The sequence below is a fragment of the Schistocerca serialis genome, chromosome 8, assembly GCF_023864345.2.
Source record: "Schistocerca serialis cubense isolate TAMUIC-IGC-003099 chromosome 8, iqSchSeri2.2, whole genome shotgun sequence".
Lineage (NCBI taxonomy): Eukaryota > Metazoa > Arthropoda > Insecta > Orthoptera > Acrididae > Schistocerca > Schistocerca serialis.
In genome coordinates, this window is record NC_064645.1 from 520,160,446 (window position 1) to 520,183,164 (window position 22,719).

Sequence of the window (22,719 nt, forward strand, 5' to 3'; positions counted from 1 at the left end):
GGTAGTCTTCGGTAAGTGTTTTCATTACATTTAATATTAGCGTATCCTTTGATCCACGTAAACTTTACCTTCTTTCCGAGACTATAGCTTTGTTTTGTGGTTTTCATAATGTGCATTACTAGAGCATTAGTTTTCTTGAGAAGGGCACATGTCAGCATAACGTGGAGAAAATGTCTACAATTCCTTATACTTCAGATGTTTTCATTACGAGGTTCTGCAAGTAATGTAAAACTGCAAGTATAGCTGTGCCTTCTGAGAAAAATCTAGAAGCCTGATTGATAAGCGAAGTCAATTCCTTGTAACCTGTGCTTGGGCACAAGAAAACACAGTCGACTCTATCATAACCTGTGGTTTTGGAAATGTCAGTATATGGACTGCCTTTAAAGAAAGTTGTATATCACAATTTTATTATTTTTCTGGAATTAAAAAAAAGTGTTGTTTTCCTTTGGTACTATTTATTCCTACGTCTTATTGTATATGTCAAGTGATGAAGTATGTATTATAGATGTATTTAGCGTATTTTATAATACTTAAAATGTTTTCTTAATTTTTATGTAGATTTCCGTGTAAGAACGTTACATATTCCGTAAAATTACATTGTGGAATAACGTTGCACATAAAAAATATAAGTTCCTCTCACAGTAGCAAAAACAATGAAAAGTGTTAACGGATTATATTACCTGATATATTGACACAATACGACGTCTTTATTTAATTAACCTCCGAACTAAAAAAAACCAGTTCTTTGCAGGACAAGAAACACTAACAAAGAAAAAATTAAACTGAGGAAAAATAAATTGATCTGTTCACTCCGAAATTAAGTTCACACGGAATTCCCTGTATTGTACATAAAAATATTTACACGTATTCAAGAAGTCCCACATTTGTCTGCCGATAGACGAAGGAGCTCATTATACAAGAACGGAATTTAGGATTGACGGAAGACATCAAAACAGTTCAAAGAATGTCAGTTCAGTTTATATTATAGCGAAATAAGGGAGAAAGTGTCACAGATATGAAACGCGAGTTGAGGTAGTAATCATTAAAACAAAGAAATTTTTCATGGCGGCGAGATATTTCCAAGAAATTTCAATCTTCAATGTTCTCCTGCGAATGCGAAAATATTTTGTTGACGTCCATCTACATAGGGAGAAATGATCATTGTAATAAAATAAGAGAAATCGGAGCTCTCACAGGAAAAATTAAGTGTTTATTTTTACCGCGTTCTGTTAGAGTGTGAAAGTGGTTCGATGAATCCTCTGCCAAGCACTTAAATGTGAACTGGAGAGTAGTCATGTAGATGTAGATTTAGGAAGCCTCATAACAGTTTTAGGGATATTAATTTGAGGTTGATTTTCTCTTTTGGTTTTAGCAGAGAATGACGAACCGCGGGATGAATGACATTATGAATAAGACTCAGATACACTGAATTTGGATCATCTGCTTTGATATTTTACCATATAACTGCTAATTTTCAAGTTTGGGTCACACTTCCTAATTCCTTCAAGAAGACTGACGGCAACAAAGTTATTTTGGCTTCTTTCGTTTCTAATGAAATATGTGGTTAAAGAAGCTTCAGCTATTACATACTTCCATTCATAGGTAATCATGACATTCATTACTGTCCTTTGTTCCCGATTAATGCAAAAGTACGATCCCAGGGCAGAAAGCTATGTCCCGAAACAATTAACATTTGCCCTAGTATTGTGAAATGTCCTACCAAAACAAGGTAGTTGTTCAAAAGTGTCGTTGTGCCGTTGCTGTTTTGCTCAAACCAACGGCCACGCCAAAAACATTATTGTAGTGTATAATTTTTACGTTGTAGGATATACAACGTTCTTACACACAGCTCATTTGACGTAGGTTTTTCAGGCATGCCTAAGCTTTTACACAGTTCTTCCTACTTTTCTTGATATTCCGCTTCCAGTTTTATTCAACTGTTTTCCATTCTGTGCTTTTATTTAACGATACAATATCATTTGGAGTGAAGCTTACATCAGCCACATCCACTATTGTCATTGATATAGAACGTTCTTACAGAATGGTCAAGTTGTAAACAGAAAAAACACGTCCGTTGCTTTGGTAGCATGTCTCATGTGATGTACCACTTTATTGCAGTGAAAACCCAATATTGTCAAAAACATGATTTACAACTTTCTTTGACGGAGGTATGTCGAAATACTCACTGAAATTACCAGCAATTCAGGTTTTTGCTAGTTGCTCTGCTCTGGCGAATTTTTTTTTTTTTTTTTTTTTTTTTTTTTTTTTTTTTTTTTTTTTTTTTTTTTTTTTTGGAAGGTAGAAAATGTTGGCTGGAGATGCCATTCAGTAATACTAGTCATCTGAATTAGGATATACTCGCGTTCGTCGAACACTAGAGAAAATTTCCTACAAATGTATGAAGCTCGTATTTAATTCTCCTCTGTGGGAAAAAGATCGCAACGCCAAGAAAGAGTAGTGCGTCACAAAGTTGATAGGCGTATTTTTAAATCTGAAAGATAATGTCTATTCAAATTTTGCGCCTGTAGCTTAAGCTAGTAGCGCCACTATGAGACTGCAAATCAGGTTTGCTTTAAATACAAGTTGTAACGGTCAGAACGGACGTGGTGGGTTCTTGTTAGTCAAGAATGCCTTTAAGGCCGACAAAGGCGCCATTATCAACACCTCACTGAGTTTGAATGTGGTCGTGTAGCTGGGATACAAGAGACTGTATGTTTCTTCTGCGATATTGCAGAAAGACTTGGCAGGAATGTAGCCTCTGTACATGACTGCTGCAGCGATGGTTACGAGAATGTACGGTATCAAGGAGACCTGGCTACGGACGGCCACGTGGCACTACCGGTACCGAGCGGAAAGACCGCGTTCAGCGTATGGCTCGGGTGCATCGTACTGTGCAGCACCAATTTGAGCAGCAGTTAGCACCACAGTGACACAATGAACTGCTACAAATCGGTTACTTCAAGGAAAGCTCCGAGCTAGACGCCATGCAGCGTGTATTTCATTGATCCCAAACCACTATCATTTGCGATTACAACGGTATCAAGCGAGAGCTCATTGGAGGGCGGAGACCAGTTATGTTTTCCGATGAAAGCTGGTTCTACCTCGGTGCCAGTGTTGGCTGTGTGTCGGTTAGAAGGAGGTCATTTGAGGACCTGCAACCTACTTGTCTGCATGCTAGACACACTGGACCTACACTTGGAGTTAAGGTCTGGGGTGCAATCTCGCATGGCATCAGGAGCGCTCTCACGGTTATCCCACGCAGCCTGGCTGCAAATTGTACCTGTTGCGCTGCCATTCATGAACTGCATTCCAGGGAGTGTCTTCCAGCAGGATAGCGCACGCCCACATACTGATGTTGTATCCAACATACTCTACCGAATGTCGACGTGTTTCCTAGGCCTGCTCGATCACCAGATCACTCTCCAGTCGATCACATATGGGACACCGTCGGTCACTTCAGCGTCATCCACAGACAACATTAACCGTCTTAACATTGCCCAATCAAGCGCAACGGGCGTAGAACTCCATCCCACAAACTGACAACCGGCACCTGTATAACACAATGATGTACGTTTGCAAGCTTGGATTCAACGTTCTGGCGGTTAGACCGGTTATTAATGTACCAGCATTTCACATTTACAATGGCTTATCTCGTCGTCAACTAACTTGAAACGTTAGTCACGTAAATATTTTACCAAGTGCAAGATCCCCTCGCTTCTAAACTGACACTTTTATTACTCAGCTTAGCCGCGAGTCCGTAGAGGGTGTTATATGTGACGTACAGTACAACTGGTCAGCATTTCCACCCGGAATTTGCGAGTGTAAGTCGGACCTTCCTTGACCCGCCTTGGTGGGTCGTGTCGTCGGATTTCCTCCTACCTGTGCGCGGTGCAGCTCTCGTAAATGTCGACCCGTGCAGATTCTTCATTGGCGCATTGGATGTCTCTGTCGGTGGAAGCTAATTATCTGAAATTGCTGTCGGTCAACTTTGGGGTATCTATTTACTCGAAATTAACATTCAGAATGCCATAATATCACTTTTATTCCTATTAGACCATTAATGAAACACTCATGTCACAAACTACTCGTAACCGAGAGCATCGCTACCATCGAACAAGACAGGAAGAGCTCTTAACGCCGACTGCGGACTTTGGCATGCAGTCTGTATCTCTTACTAGTTTCGTCATAGTTCGTGGATTTCCGATCAAGTTCGCACTTACTAAGATATGCATTTTGACGGTATTACACTATCAAATTTCTTTGTCAAAAATCTTTGTCAAAGATATTTGATGGTGTAACAGGGGACTTTGTCAAACATCGTCCAATATTTGATCAAATCTAGAGCCGTGGATTTGATCAAAGAAGTCGCTTGTCTTCTGTTCACTGCAATGTGACATGTTACCCCATGGAGCGCTAGCATCGCTGCAGAGATCTGTCTTCTGTAGTGTCTTTATAGACATTGCCGGTAAATACAATTGGTGTGTGCTGACAACTACAGAATTAATAGAGATGTATGAAGCTGATGCGCTTTACAACGTGAGGCACCCTGATACAAAAATAGACTAAGAAGATTGGAGACGAGACGAGACCTGACCTAACCTAACCTAACCCTCTCCTGTAGCAAGTAATCGGAGTGTTACAGTGAGCCTGTCTGCTGCAGATGTAGCAGTTCTTAGGTGAATATTGTGCTTTGTGATATGAGGATACACTTCACTGAGCACATACAGAAATGTATGCTCATCCATAATGAGATTTTCACTCTGCAGCGGAGTGTGCGCTGATATGAAACTTCCTGGCAGATTAAAACTGTGTGCCCGACCGAGACTCGAACTCGGGACCTTTGCCTTTCGCGGGCACACAGTTTTAATCTGCCAGGAAGTTTCATATCAGCGCACACTCCGCTGCAGAGTGAAAATCTCATTCTGGAAACATCCCCCAGGCTGTGGCTAAGCCATGTCTCCGCAATATCCTTTCTTTCAGGGGTGCTAGTTCTGCAAGGCTCGCAGGAGAGCTTCTGTAAAGTTTGGAAGGTAGGAGACGAGGTACTGGCAGAAGTAAAGCTGTGAGTACCGGCCGTGAGTCGTGCTTCGGTAGCTCGGTTAGAGCACTTGCCCGCGAAAGGCAAAGTCCCCAGTTCGAGTCTCGGTCAGGCACACAGTTTTAATCTGCCAGGAAGTTTTATGCTCATCCATTCTTAAGTAATTGATGTACAACTTGACATCCTCCACTATAAGCTCTTGAAATTTGACGAAAATTATGATGACAGTGTAATACCCCTTCTAGCGCTACGGCCGGTATTACACTATCAAATTTCTTTGTCAAAGATTTGATCAAAGATGTGATCAATATTCCGTCAAATATATTTGACAAAGATCTTTGACGTTGCGCTAGAGGGGGTATTATACTATCATCATATTTTTCGTCAAATTTCAAGATGGCTGACAACAACAACTTATTATTAACCGCAGCAGTTGCATGTACCACAATTGCACTGTGTGCATATGCAGATGAGAAGCGGGAGAAAAAAAGGAAACATACCTGGGTGAAGCCGTGGGTTTTACGATGACACAATAAAATCATTCAACAAGACTTGTTACGTGAGCTTATATTGGAGGACGTCAAGTCGTACATCAATTACTAAAGAATGGATGAGCATACATTTCTGTATGTGCTCAGTTAAGTGTGTCCTCATATCACAAAGCACAATATTCATTTAAGAACTACTACATTTGCAGAAGACAGGCTCACTGTAACACTCCGATTCCTTGCTACAGCAGAGGGTTAGGTTAGGTCAGGTTAGGTTAGGTCAGGTTAGGTTAGGTCAGGTCAGGTCAGGTCTCCAATCTTCTTAACCTATTTTTGTACTCAGGGTGCCTGACGTTGTTAAACGCCTCATCAGCTTTATCCATCTCTATTAATTTTGTAGTTGTCGGCACACACCAATTATATTTACCAGCAAAGTACATAAAAACACTGCAGACGACAGAACGCTACACATGTGGTAACATGTCTCATTGCAGTGAACAGAAGACAAGCAACTTCTTTGATCAAATCTACAGCGAGGCCCTAGATTTGATCAAATATTGGACGACATTTGACAAAGTTCCCTATTACACCATCAAATATCTTTGACAAAGATATTTGACAAAGAAATTTGATAGTGTAATACCGGCCTACGTCAAAGATTTTTGTCAAATATATTTGACGGAATATTTGACCACATCTTTGATCAAATCTTTGACAAAGAAATTTGATAGTGTAATACCGGCATTTGTTAATGAACGGGTGTGAATTTTAACAAGGCAAAATTATGATAAATAGTTTTAAACGTCCAGAGGCTCCTCCTAGTATTCATGTTGTCATAAATGACTTTAATTATTAAATGTAAATAAACAAAATCGGTGACTTTGGCGCCAAGATGGCGGTTCTACCCGTCATGTGTATTTCCCAGGCTGACGCTTGTCGCTACGGTCCAGCGCCGAGCCCCACCCCACTACCCGCGACATATGGTCGCTTCGTCACCTAGCCAGCCAGCGTGGGAAATGCTCTCCGACTCATGGCCGGCTAGGACTGCGGCACTTCCTAACTATCGTGAATACATCAATAAGAGACAATAATTTATTAAAACTGGAAAAAAATGTCTTCCTCACGTAAGAGGCACCTTACACAAGGCAAATGTGAAAGTGTTGTTAGTAAAAATTCTCTATTTAAACTAGACTGAACTGCATGTGACTGCTTTAGTCTTTAATAAAACTTGCATCTGACTGCGTATTTAACTGAACTGAACTTTATCTGACTGCATGAAAATATTGTTGGAAAATTAATACTCAAAATACACATCTGACTGCATGAAAGTTTAGTGGTAAAAATAAATGAAAGTCACCAACCTGCATCTGACTGCGTCTGTGGACTTAGCCCGTGCACTCCTTCCCATTTAGCCGATAATAAAACATATATTCAACTCAGCCGTAGTGCAATGGCATAAAATTGTCATTCTAGATAACTTTACTCATTTTGGCCCTGTTTGTTACTTAATAAAAATTCTGTCCTCATCTGAATAATTTGCCAACTGTGCAATGGCATATAGATTATTTTACTCTGATAAATGAAATTATTAGCTTTACTCATGGGAACTTTACTTTAATGTACCTTTTGGTTCAATGCAAGCACAGGATGCGGAGAACGACATAAGGAGTGAGATGAAACTCTAATTTTATCTAAAAAATATTTATTGTTCAAACTTTTAAGGCACATGTGAAAAACTAAAAAAAACTTCTATAGCATGGATTTACGAGAAAGTTTCACAAAACGCTCATTGCGTCAACAATGGGATTTCTATCTAGCTTTTAGACATTATTTAACCGAAGAAAACCTATTTTATTAATTATTCTTTCTAGTTTCCCCAGGTATGTGCCGAGTTTCGCTCAATATATAGCTTATTATGTGCGTAGCGCCAGTTCTTACTTCGATGCTGTCACGACCCGGCTGCCTCCTGCAGGCATCTAGCTCCGACTCTAAACACGTCTACTGTCTCTGCGCATCTCCTCACCACTACTCAAACTTTTACCGCGTGCACCTAGCTCTGTTAGCTGTCAAAGATCTTACTACTCGAAGATGTACTACTCGTCCAACCTTGCGGTTGGGAACTATCGACATTTTTCACTGGCTCTATCCTGATCGAATCTCAGCACATACCTTTCAAATGTATCCCCGAAATTTCATTACTCTACGTTAATTATTTTTTGGTGTTGCGATCTTTTCTGTCAGCGTAGTTTCTGAGCAGTGTTTATTTATTCTCTGTCCGCCGAAGTGTCTGCTTTGCAGCGAGAGGAAGAGTCGCTGCAAATACGGAAACTGCTGCGCCTTGCCGACATGGAGACGGCTACGGCAGTGTGTGTGTGTGTGCCCGTAGGCATCTACTTCGCGACGTACGAGGCGATGACGCGCGGCAGCGCCCCCGCGCCCACGTGGCTGGTGCTGGCGGCTGGTGGCACGGCGGGCGCCGCCTCCTGGCTGTTCACCTACCCCGTGGACGTGCTCAAGTCGCGCCTGCAGGCCGACGGCGGCGACGGCCGCCCCCGCAGGTACTCGGGTACGTACTCCTTCAGTCACTGCCATCAGCAAACTTCGTTAGTCATTGTGAACACCTTGAACGTTGCTGCAACACGCCATCTTCAATAATTGGGCGAAGATTTATTTATTTATTGTTCTGTGGGACCAAATTAAGGAGAAGTCTCCATGGTCATAGGACGAGTCAATACATGGAATTATAACACGATAGTAGAAACAGATAAAATGAAATATAAGAAACATATTCAGCCGATAAGTATTAAGTTTAAATAAAGAAAATCAACAATGTAACACTGGAATTTGCATAATTTTTTAGCTCTTCAAGGAGCTCCTCGACAGAATAGAAGGAGTGAGCCATGAAGAAACTCTTCTGGGCTACTGCTAAGATTTTTGAGTTCTTGTGCTAGCTTATTGAAAATGGGAGCAGCAGAATACTGCACTCCTTTCTGCACAAGAGGCAAGGAAGTGCATTCCACATGCAGATTTCATTTCTGCCTAGTATTAACTGAGTGAAAGCTGCTAACTCTGGGGAATAGGCTAATATTGCTAACAGCAAACGACATTAAAGAAAATATATACTGTGAGGGCAATGTCAGAATTCCCAGACTATTGAATAGGGGTCGACAAGAGGTTCTCGAACTTACGCCACATATAGCTCGAACAGCCCGTTTTTGAGCCAAAAATGCCCTTTTTGAATCAGAAGAATTACCCCAAAAAATAATACCATACGACATAAGTGTACGAAAATATGCGAAGTAGACTACTTTTCGTATTGAACTGCCACTTATTTCAGATACTGTTCCAATGGTAAATAAAGCAGCATTTAGTTTCTGAACAAGATCCTGGACGTGGGCTTTCCACAACAGCTTACTATCTATCCGAACCCCTAGGAACTTGAACTGTTCCGCCTCGCTTAAAATATGCCCATTCTGTCTGACCAAAATATCGGTTCTTGTTGAATTGTGAGTTAGAAACTATAAAAACTGAGTCTTACTGTGATTTAGCATCAAATTATTTTCCATAAGCCATGAACTTATTTCATGAACTACATTATTTGATGCTGTTTCAATATTACACACAAGATCCTTCACTACCAAGTTGGTGTCATCAGCAAACAGAAATATTTTTGAATCACCTGTAATACTAGAAGGCATATCATTTATATAAATAAGAAACAGCAGTGGCCTCAGCACTGACCCTTGGGGAACGCCCCACTTAACAGTGCCCCATTAGGACTGAACATTGTTTCGAGTTTGAGTTACAGGTAGGGAAAAGAGGCTAACACAGGATAGTCTTATTTCATTACAGGTCTCTCACTCACATTATATGCGGTTTTCTAAAAGTTAATCGATTTCGCCAGACTAGAGTCCGACTTAAATTACATGATAGTTGACAATTCACTCGTTGGAGCTGGTTTCCGCCAGTCAGAGCTCTCAGCGTCACACCATCTTCAATAATTGGATGAAGATTATTTCGTGTTTGAGTTAAGAGGTAGGGAAAAGAGGCTAACACAGGATAGTCTTATTTCATTACAGGTCTCTTGGTCACATTACATGCGGTTTTCAAAAAGTTAATCGATTTCACAAGACTAGAGTCCGATTTAAATTACATGATAGTTGACAATTCACTTGTTGGAGCTGGTTTCCGCCAGTCAGAGCACTCAACGTCACGCCGGGACCATTCACCGTTGTCAAGTAACCACAACAGTTGGTGAGATCACATCTAATTTCTTGTTCGGCATTCTTCTTTCTTGATGAATGGTTCGAATGGCTCTGAGCACTATGGGACTCAACATCTGAGGTCATCAGTCCCCTAGAACTTAGAACTACTTAAACCTAACTAACCTAAGGACATCACACACATCCATGCCCGAGGCAGGATTCGAACCTGCGACCGTAGCGGTCACGCGGTTCCACACTGAAGCGCTTAGAACCGCACGGCCACACCGGACGGCCTTTCTTGATGATTTTTGATCCCGAATCATGAGCTGGGACTTTTATTACATATTTAATCACACATGATAACGACACAAAATCAACAAACAACACACACACACACACACACACACACACACACACACACACACACACAACACCCAATATCTCTCTCTCTCTCTCACACACACACACACACACACACACACACACACACACACACACACACGCCGGAGTGCCCGAGCGGTTCTAGGCGCTACAGTCTGGAACCGCGTGACCGCTACGTCGCAGGATCGAATCCTGCCTCGGGCATGTGTGTGATGTCCTTAGGTTAGTTAGGTTTAAGTAGTTCTAAGTTCTAGGGGACTGATGATCTCAGAAGTTAAGTCCCATAGTGCTCAGAGCCATTTGAACACACAAGCGTGACAACGATGCTAAAGAAGTACATATGTTTCATACATAGCACTAACAATTCACTACTGGTTTCTTCCGCACAAGACGCAATTCGGCGTCACATATGTAGTTATCAGATATCAGCCTGTCGTATTTTACGAACTGTAAGACGATCTGTATATTGAGCAAGCAGTAAAGGAAACAAAAGAAAAATTCGGAGTAGGTATTAAAATCCATGGAGAAGAAATAAAAACTTTGAGGTTCGCCGATGACATTGTAATTCTGTCAGAGACAGCAAAGGACTTGCAAGAGCAGTTGAACGGAATGGACAGTGTCTTGAAGGGAGGATATAAGATGAACATCAACAAAAGCAAAACGAGGATAATGGAATGTAGTCGAATTAAGTCGGGTGATGTTGAGGGTATTAGATTAGGAAATGAGACACTTAAAATAGTAAAGGAGTTTTGCTATTTGGGAAGCAAAATAACTGATGATGGTCGAAGTAGAGAGGATATAAAATGTAGACTGGCAATGGCAAGGAAAGCGTTTCTGAAGAAGAGAAATTTGTTAACTTCGAGTATAGATTTAAGTGTCAGGAAGTCGTTTCTGAAAGTATTTGTATGGAGTGTAGCCATGTATGGAAGTGAATCATGGACGGTAAATAGTTTGGACAAGAAGAGAATAGAAGCTTTCGAAATGTGGTGCTACAGAAGAATGCTGAAGATTAGATGGGTAGATCACATAACTAATGAGGAAGTATTGAATAGGATTGGGGAGAAGAGAAGCTTGTGGCACAACTTGACCAGTAGAAGGGATCGGTTGGTAGGACATGTTCTGAGGCATCAAGGGATCACCAATTTAGTATTGGAGGGCAGTGAGGAGGGTAAAAATCGTAGGGGGAGACCAAGAGATGAATACACTAAGCAGATTCAGAAGGATGTAGGTTGCAGTAGGTACTGGGAGTTGAAGAAGCTTGCACAGGATAGAGTAGCATGGAGAGCTGCATGAAACCAGTCTCAGGGCTGAAGACCACAACAACAACAACAAGACGATCTTTTTTCTTCGAAAAACTGCCTCCAAAATTCAGGTGCGTCTTTTACTCGAAATCAATGTAAAAAAGTCCCGTGTTTAATTTAAAATTCCCGCCGGTCTTAAGAATGGCCATAAACGTTTGTTCGGTTTTATAAACTAAGATTTTTTTTGGTCTGGCTTTGCAGTCTAATGATAAAAATGGTAAGAACGTTATTTTTAAAAAAAAATTGCTCAAAATTTAGGTGCATCTTATATTCCGTAGCATCTTATAGTTCGAAAAATATGATATAACAGGTAAGCCTGACACCACGGCATGAAACCGTATTTATTAAGGCTGCAATTCATCATTGCGACTGGCTAACTACAGCCATAAATGTGACTACCTTATGAACTGGAGTGGCGCAGCGCAAATGTTAACACGTTAATTCCATGTAGGAGGTCGTAGGTTCAAATCACGTCAAATATAGCGTATTTTTTTAAAATTTCTAAATCTAAACAAAAGTGCTTCATTATTATTTTTATTCAGTTAATTGATTTATATGCAGTTCTTTTAATTATAATTCTTTGCCGTCTCATTTTTCATCGGATCGACTTTTTTATTTATCTTATTTTTCTTCCTGTCGTCTTATTTTCCTCTGGAATCTGCCTGTGTCACCTATAATCTGCAGCCGAGGGCCACCCAGGATTTCTCATCGGTTGGTAACGTTTCAGCTCGTGAAGCCAGCACTAGGATATTTTCAGGTTACCAGTGATACCGAGAATGTTATGTTTAGCCTAGGACATCAGTTTAAATTCAGGGCTACAAAACGCATCGTCTGGCGCAGTTCAGTCGTTGCTTATTTAAAATCACCAATCGACAGAACATCTCGCATAGCCGACATACCTTGCGGCGGCATCTTCCTACCTCGCTCCGCACATTGTGAAGTGACCCGCCGTGTTTGTATGTCAGTTATAACCGAGCGGTAGCCGGCAGCCGATGTGGCAACACCATAGCAGCAAGCGACAGATATCAACTATCAAGTAATTTTAATCGTACTATGCATCATCTGCTAGGTCTGATCAACGAAGACTAAGACTGACGTATTTCTCACATGGTATTACTGCTTTCAGTGTTTTCATGATCTGTTCCAAAGTACTCCACTCCTACATGTACGCACTGTTTATAACATGTCTGCCAGTTCTCGAACACACAGGTAATTCTTTGTCAGCTCCTTAAGAATCGCCTCACCTTTCTTCACACTGCTTCATAGTTCTCAAATCGAATGCACTGAAGCTTAGCTTTTTTTCGCGGGAATAAAGGAAATCACAGGGTGCAAAATAGGAACTATAAGACGAATACGGTACACAAGTCATGTTGAATTGAGAGAGAAACTGTATGACTTCATTTGCGACGTGAGGTCGCGCGTTGTCATAATGAAGTTTCCACCCAGCCTGGGAAAGTTCTGGTCCTTTGTTTGGAATGTGTTTCCCAGTTTAGCCAATACTGACGTGTAGTATGCTCTGTGACAGTAGTGTGAGGGAGAATTCCACGTTGGTAAATCATTCCATGACAGTCAAGAAACGTGATCACTGTCACTTTCTCTGCGGGGAACAACTTTCGCTTTTTCCTGTTGGAGAACCTGGCGCTTTCCATACTGCGCTGGCTCGTTTTCCTTCAGGATTATAATGATACAGAAATGACTGATCACCCGTGATTCCAGAAACGCATCTCATCCATCAGCAAAGAGACGCAGCACATCACGGTTTGTTCCCATAAAATGCGAACGTCTACAAAACAGAGCATTATCACCAAACTGTCAATACGAGACTGTTGCCGCCTACGAACTTTATACATAAAAACCAACTCTTTTCAAATGTTCGTAGTACAGATAGGAAACTAACACGAAAGCCACAAGAAAATATCAGTCTCAGTTTTTTTTATCAACTCTTGTATATGAATCATGAAGACGAAACCTTGTGGCAAATTTTAACTTACACATAAGACAAAAAAATTTTTATTTTAAGTAGAGCCAACCGATTTTACAGAAGGTATAATCTAACGTGCAGGTACATATAACCTTTTGGTACTTTTCGCATTATGCGTAGTCTCGAACTTTTCACTCACCTTTTACAAATGTCAGATGTTCTAAGTGCCAAATCTCAAATTTTTCAGGAGTATCAAAGCCCAATGTACCCCTTTTTGTACATTATTTAAATGTATCCTACAAATTGGAAAAGTACTTTGATACCACGGAATTATGCTGTTCGCCTCAACATTGCAAAAATTAATCAGACCAATGAACAAAGTAAATAATTTTTTTAGAATGTTCTAGGTGCCACGCTAGAGAACTGACTAGTTCTCAGTGCCAGTAAGAAAGACGAAATAGAGCAGAAATACAGTATTAAAGTTTCAACTAGTAGCACTGCAATACAGCAGTAAAGTTTTAACTAGTGGAATTATAGTCAACAAAAAACTTTTCTCATATATTTTAAATTTTTAAGAGAGAATAACAAAACTTAATAAAAAATGAAATCTTTCATGATTGGCTTCTGCTTCTTATACAACTCTATTCTTGGGTTCAGATGTTGCAAAGTTTATTACACAACTGCTTCTATAACTGAAGAAGGGATATCTTTTCAAAACATTTTCCAGACACATATTGTTTGGTCTGTTCACTTCTGCAACGTATTTTTCTACTTTTGAAACACAAAGTATCTCTTTCCACTACGAAGATGTTTTACTAACACAAACAGAAGCTCACATGCACCCTGCGTACCACACAAATTGTGTATCAAGTAAATGGAGGAGACATTGCACATGGGACTTGCAACTCTAGGCGGATACACTGCTCGTCACAAAGATTGTGCTTCACTTAGCATCGAATGTCTAAAACATTTCTTCCATGATTTGGCACTTGGAACACGTCTAGAGACATGCAAGAGCACCGGGAACGCGTTTTGTGAAAAAATAGCACTTACAAGGAGAAGAGGTCCCCAGCGGTGGGATCGACTGTTCGCAACCATTTTTACAGTGACTTAGATTAAGGTCCGAGGTATTATATCCTGCAGCAGTTCACCCCGGTAGGCCCTCGTTTGCGAATAATCGACGAAAAAATATTTCGGAAATCTGTGTGATATACTATAGCTTTAAACAAGAAAGGACAAATTGACCGATAGGGTAGCAGAATGGTTACAGTAAAAGTCTCATATGGAAGGGGTTGTAGGTACAAATTACCTTGAGTGCTTCGAAATTTGTCGTTTTTAAATCTTCATCAAAATGGTCCTGATCATTATTTTTATTTAATTAATGGGTTTAAATACATTTCGTTTATTTTTATTCCTTTGTCACAACGTTTTAATCACCATACTAAGTTTCTCAACTGCTTTCATTTTTCTTCCTATGATTCTTTTTCCACCTGGAATCTCGGTACTTGTGCTTTTAATTATTTGCATGTACTGAAGTGAATTTAATTTCTTCCGCTTCATCATCCTATATTTTCGTGCATTTTACTGTATTTATTATTTCTGTTCGTCATTTTCCTTGAATTTCATTTTATTAATAATTCTTCTTTTGTTTAAATATTCATATGCATTATTTTGTTCATAGTACAATAAGAATCAGTATTTTGAATGTTTGTAAGACGATTACCATCCGGGAAGGTATTCATGTTGTAACGACAATTACGTTTTTGACGCCTTTGCACATATAAATAGGTTACTTCGTCTATTGTTTTTTAAACTATAGGTCAGAGTTTTCAAATGATAAAGTATTATTGGAGATATATGAAAATAAATTCACATGCACAAAGATTCCAACTGGATAAAGACTGATGGGAAGCAAAAATGAGCGCAGTTCAAAAAGTTTAAATGACGTGGCATAGGAATAGAAATAAAGAAAATACATTTAATCCAATTAATTGAATAAAAGTAATGATCAAAGCCTTTTCAATAAAGATTTAAAAATAAGAAAATTCAAAGCACCTGAGGAAATTGGAACCAGCTATCTCTTGCATATGAGACTTGTACTACAAACATTACGCTACACAAACAATGTATATGATATCTCATTTTTAAATTTATTAGATTAGATTATATTTACTTTCATTCCAATTGATCTGTAGTGAGGTGGTCCTCCAGGATGTAGAACATATCAGAAAAACAATAATACATGACAAATTTTTACAACTAAAACAAATGAGCTAATGTACCTTCCACTGGTCCCAAGTGGAATAATCATAAATATTTTCAACATTTCGCGGCCCTGTCAGCAACAGTATAAATACTCCAGTAGAATTAGCATTCAAATTGGAAATAATTGCTACAAAAGGTTGTATTGTTTTAATGACATCGTTTGTGTCCCAGTATGACTAACCTAGGTTGTCCCCCTCGGCGGAGCTGAGGAAAAGTGGTGGGGGCCAAAAATATACCCTAAAAACTGAATCAGTTTTAAATGTTCATGAAAAATTTTCGTTTTAATTTCTGTTTTTTGGTAATATCGTTGAAACTAACCCATCTATCAATAAAGTGGCTCATACAAACGATATAGAGGAATAAATTCTGCGTTTGATGAGACCAAAAGTGAAGTGGACCATCCGTTTCTGTGAGGCTAAGTTTGTACTTTCATTGCTATGCATGTAAGGTACTTCACACCTTCAAATCTAGGTCTCTAGATCAGTTTTATGCAGAGAACTAAAAAATAACATTATCATGAGTAAAAATTGAAAAAAGTTAAAAAAACTGTTCAAAGTCAGAGATAAATTCGGTGACAAGAAATTTAAGGTCAATTTTGGCAATCCCTTAGTAAGCGCAAAGCCTTTTTGCACCTTGTTATTCTGCCTGTGAGTATATGTTCCGCCTGGAAAACCTATGTAATAATGACAAAAGTGTATTTTTTGTAAGTCCTAAGGTAATCATCCAGAAAGTTACCTTTAAAAAAATCAGAACCCTACATTTGACAAAATTTGGAGGCAAATATATTTATAAAGGTCACCTCTGACTTCAATCCCATGATCCTTGCCCTCCAACACTTTTATACAACTCCGCCGAGGGGGAAACCTAGGATAGTCATATTGGGACACAAATGAAGCCATTAAAACAATAAAACCTTTTGTAGCAATTATTTCCGATTTGTCTAAGTTTTAGGTTTAACCCCACTGGACTAAAATATTAATTTTAATTTTAAAACCAACAGCCTCAGTGGCTGCCGCATCGCGGTCTTGAGTGGGGCCAAGGCAGTTTCAGATAAGTTTTTAGACTGACGATAATTTATAGATTTGTAGTTTTAGCTTGACGATGTCCATTATGGACAAACGGTTGTTACTTTTATTCTGAAGAAGGTTGGGTTATACCGACTGAAACCTAGGTAAATCTCGGTAATCTTTGCAACTGAGGCTGTTGGTTTTAAAATTAAAATTGGAATCATCGTCTTTTTTTTAATGAACACTATATGAAAGGATCATTTTACAACACTCATTTACTAAGATCGCAATAATGCACTGAATTTAAAATTTAAAAAAGTTTTTTTTGTTTATAAGGTAATAAACATACAATAGAACTACTACAATACTTATTTACAATGAACACATCACACGAGCTGGCCAACAATAAATCCTTTAGGCTTCTCTTAAACTGAAGTTTTTTTATGGCCCTGGCAAGTTACTGAAAATGTGTGTTCCTGAATAAAGCACACCTTTTTGTACAAGAGTAAGTGACTTTAAATCCTTGTGAAGATTATTATTATTTCTAGTACTGATAAGCTGTTGGTTTGAAAAAGTGATATATTTTTAATGACAAATTTCGTTAAGAAAAAAAATAATGTGAAGCAGTAGTTTGTATTCCTAGTTCCCTAAATAGGCCTCTGCAGGATGTTCTTTACTTCACACCACATATAACTCTTATTGCACGTTTTTATGCCCAGAAAACTGTAGCTTGGCTTGATGAATTACCCCAAAAAATAATTCCATATGAAATTATAGGGTGAAAGTGAGCATAGTATGCCAGCTTTTTCATTTTTATTTCCCCTATGTCTGATAGAATTCACATTGCAAATAGAGATTTGTTTAGACGCTTCAGCAGTTCTGTGATGTGCTCCTCCCAGCTGAATTTATTATCAAGCTGTAATCCCAAAAATTTAACTCTGTCCATTTCTTCTATCTGCTTGTCATCATATGTCAGGTGTATACTTGTGGGACACCCCTTTTAAGTTCTGAACTGCATCTAGTGTGTTTTTTTTTAAGTTTAGTGTCAAAGAATTGACTAGGAAGCAGTGATTAATGTCCACAAATATTTCTAAGACTACACTCAATTTGCTATTTATTGCAATGTTTGTATCATCAACAAACCAAACCTGGCATCTGGTAATGTTACTGATGAAAGGTCATTGATATACACAAAGGGGACTGATGACCTCAGATGTTAAGTCCCATAGTGCTCAGAGCCATTTGAACCATATACACAAAAAAAGTAAGGGCCCTAAGATGGAACCTCGTGGGACCTCACATGTAATTAGTTCCCAGTTGGATGATGTCTGATAGCTTAATAGTTCTCTCTCCTAATAACACCCTTTGCTTCCTGCCAGAGATATAAGATTTGACCATTTTCCAGCATTTCCTGTTACACCATAATATTCCAATTTACTTAAAGGGATATTGTGATTTACACAGTCAAATGCCTTTGGCAGATCACAAAATATACCAGTTGGCTGCAATTTCTTGTCTAATGAATTAAGTACATTTTCGCTGTAAGTGTAGAGAGACTTCTCAATATCAGAACCCTTTAGAAATCCGAACTGCGACTTTGACTGTTACCTGTGATAAGATGGTTATAAAGCCGATTGTACATTACCTTGAGTTGAAATTTCTGCAGATTGTTGAAAATTCTTAATCAGCAGTTGTTTATGCTGATGTAATAAGCTAGAATAATGGTTTTTGGTTTCTTTTTCAAACTAAAGGTTTGTCTCAATCCTAACCTCTCTTAAAACTTGGTTTCTTTCTGTCCTCCCTACCCTAAAAATGTGTCTTTTATGAACTCTATAACGACTGGTATTTTATCACTCATGACAGTGCCTTCCCCCTTTAACTTTCGTGCTGTTTTCCCAGCCACTTTACCCTTCCCTTTCCTGTTGAGGTGAAGGCCATGCCTAGTATAATCTCATCTATTGAGAGAATCAACAGGAACCACACCAGTGTGTGACCCTGCACCCGACATAAGATCCGTTCCAACACCAAATTAACTCTCCTGACAGTAGAGTTCAAATGAGTCGGTCATGGTGCCCAAGAACAGATACAAGCTCAACACTAGAATGCTTCGATGCTGATGCAATCTTCGACAGGTCATACTCTATACTGTACCCAGGATCTCTGTCAATACTGTTAACCTGGCTCACCCACTATAACCACAATGTCTTTCTTAGTGAAATCTTTGCAAAGTGATCCTAAATCCTCTGTCATCTGCTCCAGAGCAGCAATAGGTTTAAAAAAATGGTGACCTGGTATTCTTATCCTAGTTCATCCTGCAAAAGTTGGCCAACTACCTGACAACAACATTTTCTTTCTCTTTACTGATATCCCTACATTCTTACTTTTCAGTTTGCTGCTGAAAGTTTGTTGTGCCTGTCTACATTTGCAACTGCTTGCGGCTCGTCAGCTTCTAACTGAAGCAACGGGTCAAATGTATTTTCCACATTCACCACGAAGCTGTCAGACAAAGTTCTAGGCCTGTTCCAACTGTTGCCTGTTGCCAATTCCCACCTCTCTTTACTCTTCTCCCTCCTTAACCTGTCAGGATCACCCCTGGCCTTGTCTAACTCAGCCTTGAGGGCAGCAATTTTCCGCTCCTGTTCTAGTATCTTCCTATCTCTACTACATATCCTACTACTTCCCCTACTCCCACGCCACTACAGTCACCCACATGGAAAAAACTATAGCACCGTCAAACCAAAGCCCCGACCTAACAATTCCACGGCAAGTTAAGCCCTTTTAACCCATGATAAACATAATAGTTTATTAAGAATAAAACAGTTAAATTACAGATAAACACGAAAGTATGATTCCACAAATTTGGCCTATACGCAACTGTATGTACACAAAACAACAGTGCAAAGTTTCTGAAACAACAACTTAAACTTTACGCTACCTTCCGGAAATGTGAGTTAAATAATGAGAAGTACGCTACTGTTAAATTGCTGGAAAGAGCAAAAAACAATTAACGAAATTATATAGATTTGCTGCGGCAAAACGTTAACAGAAAATACGACTATAACCAGACTGTACGATCTTTTCGCGTTTTCTGCTATATTACGTAAAGAAAAATGAAACCTTTAATGGTACGCTTAAAAAGCACGCTAATACACCTATTTACCACTTAACCAGTACTAAACTAAATATTATTACAATCTAAAATGACTTATCTTTACGCGAACACCAAAACTCTCGCTAGTCGCCTGTCGCTAGAGGGCTCCGAAATATTTAGCGTTTGACTCAAAATTCCAGTTGTTTTTTTCGATCACTCAAAAATGAGGCCCACCAGATTCAATGGTTGCAGCGCTTGATACCTGGGACCTTAATCTAGAACACCGTGTCTGGGGACCTCTCCTTGTTAGAACGTTTGACATTTCCACTCTCCAAATGAGCGAAGTGCTCTCCATCGAACGCACGACAAACATCGAGGTGATAGTCAGACTAGTGCCGTACTTGTGCCGGCATGTCCGAAGTTACTGCATTCGTTGATGTTGCCACGCGGCGTCGCATTTCACCCAGAGTTATAGGGTGGGGCGGCACATGGGCGAAGCTTCCGTAAATGCCCGCATACAATTAACGTATGGTGAGAGCAGGTGGACTTGCAGGCCATCAGTGCACTGTGAGATCCTTGCGTTGTAGAAAACGCAGTGCTGTACTCTCAACGAAAAACACGCCACACTGTTGTAACTGAACATGACGTGTTACAACGAAGAACACGAATGACCTTTTGTTGTCGTCTTATCACCATCTGGACTTGACAAACATTGGGTAATAAGCGAGCGAACGAGCTAGATAGCAGTAAACGGAGACCCCTACGGGCAACCTCGTGCCCCGGTCACTTTCAGCCGGAGCCAAGGAAAATTTTAGTTTTGGTGGATGCTTAAGTTAATATTTACCCTAAGTCCTTATCTCTATTCATATAGAAGATAAAGTATTGTAAAATCGGACGAATCGTTTTGATACGCCATATAATTTTTCCTGCATCAGGCTGTACTTATATTTGAACGAAAGAGTCTATTTTATTTGCAGTTAGCTAAATTTCCTATCTTTAGTCGTTATCAACCAACCCTCAAAACATAATACAAGTGTTCATTTTTCAGGCAAATGTCACGTTTCAACGGCAGTGCGGAATATATCAACATGTAAAAGCTTCCAACATTTCCATCAAATTATCTTCATAGATACGCGATTTTACAAGCAGATCGAAAAAGTGCTGCCCTTAAGTTGATCTAATTCCATGACCGTTACATACAGTGTAGTGTGATTAGGTCTGAGTATGGGTTCCACTTTTTCCTTTTGGATGTACAATAAATCTTTTTTTCTTCTGTCATTCATCGGTCTTCTGACGATTCACTGCGGACCGCCATGACTCCCTCCCATGCGCTAGTATCTTTAACTCACAGTAGTAGCTACAGCGAATGCCTACAATTATTTGTTGTATACATTATCTAATCAAAATCATCCAGACATCTATTAATGGACATTACTATGGTATGTGTCCACCCTTCGCCTTAATGATACGATAAATCACATAAATCATACAAATCTAAAGGCTATAAACTCAAGTAAATAGTTAGAGATTACAATCACGAATAACTTAAATTGGAAAAATCACATAGATAATGTTGTGGGGAAGCAAAGACTGCGATTTATTGGCAGATCACTTAGAAAATGTCATAGGTCTACTAAAGAGACTGCTTGCACTACGCTTGTCTGCCCTCTTCTGGAGCAGGATTGAGAGAGTACATCGAAAAAGTTCAGAGAAGCGCAACTTGTTTTGTATTTTCGCGAAACAGGAGAGATGGTGCCACGGATAGGATACGTGAAATAGGGCGGCAGTCACTAAATCAAAGGCGTTTCCCCTAGTGGGAGGACCTTCTCATGAACTTTTCACAAGAAATTTCTCTTCGAGTGTGAAAATATTTTGTTGTCACCCCCCTATGTCGGGAGAAATGACCATCATAATAAAATAAGAGAAATCAGACAAATGATTTAAGTGTTCGTTTTTCCCTGGGGCTGTTCGAGAATGGAACGGTAGAGAGGTAGCTTGAAGGTGTTTCCATGAACCATCTACGAGGCACTTAGTTGTGAGTTGCAGAGTAATCATGTAGATGTAGATGAACTCCTCTGGGGATAGTTCTATTGACGTGTCTGAACGTCCGTGGAGGAATGACATCCTGTTCTTTCTCAAGAGCCAAAACCAAAGAAGGTAGTGATGTTGGGCAGTGAGATCTGGAGCGAAGTCTACATTCTAACTCATTCCAAAGGTGTTTCATTGGATCCAGGACGGGACTCCAGGCAGGCAAGTCCATTTCAGCAGTATTAGTGTCCACAAACCGTTGCCTCACAGATGCTGCCTTATTACAAGAAGCATTATGCTGATAGAAACTATTTTCGTCTGCGAACTGTTCCTCTGACGTACCCAGTACACAATGCCGTAAAATGTGTTCATATCCTTCTACATTTAGCGCTTCCTTGAGAGCAATAAAGTGATGACATCCTAACAACTAACAACACCCCCATACCGTAACGCCACCTCCCCCGTGTTTTACTGCCGGTACGACGCTTGATGGTGGGTTATGGACTCCCAAATGCTTCCATCGTATTGTCACATCACTCCACATTACTTGTTTCCACGATATGTTGTTGTTGTTGTGGTATTCAGTCCTGAGACTGGTTTGATGCAGCTTTCCATGCTACTCTATCCTGTGCAAGCTTTTTCATCTCCCAGTACCTACTGCAACCTACATCCTTCTGAATCTGCTTAGTGTATTCATCTCTTGGTCTCCCTCTACGATTTTTACCCTCCACGCTGCCCTCCAATACTAAATTGGTGATCCCTTGATGCCTCAGAACATGTCCTACCAACCGATCCCTTCTTCTGGTCAAGTTGTGCCACAAACTTCTCTTCTCCCCAATCCTATTCAATACTTCCTCATTAGTTATGTGATCTACCCATCTAATCTTCAGCATTCTTCTGTAGCACCACATTTCGAAAGCTTCTATTCTCTTCTTGTCCAAACTATTTATCGTCCATGTTTCACTTCCATACATGGCTACACTCCATACGAATA

The 22,719-nt window shown here is 39.7% G+C and overlaps 1 protein-coding gene across 1 annotated transcript in view; it reads left to right on the forward strand.

Annotated features, from left to right (window-relative positions):
- The window catches only part of LOC126416303 (mitochondrial basic amino acids transporter-like), a 238,390-nt gene that overhangs the window by 194,377 nt on the left and 21,294 nt on the right, over positions 1–22,719 (forward strand). Inside the window, exon 6 of the mRNA XM_050083961.1 lies at positions 7,913–8,092. Coding sequence (XP_049939918.1) covers positions 7,913–8,092 — 180 coding nt within the window. The remainder of the gene's footprint in view (positions 1–7,912; positions 8,093–22,719) is intronic.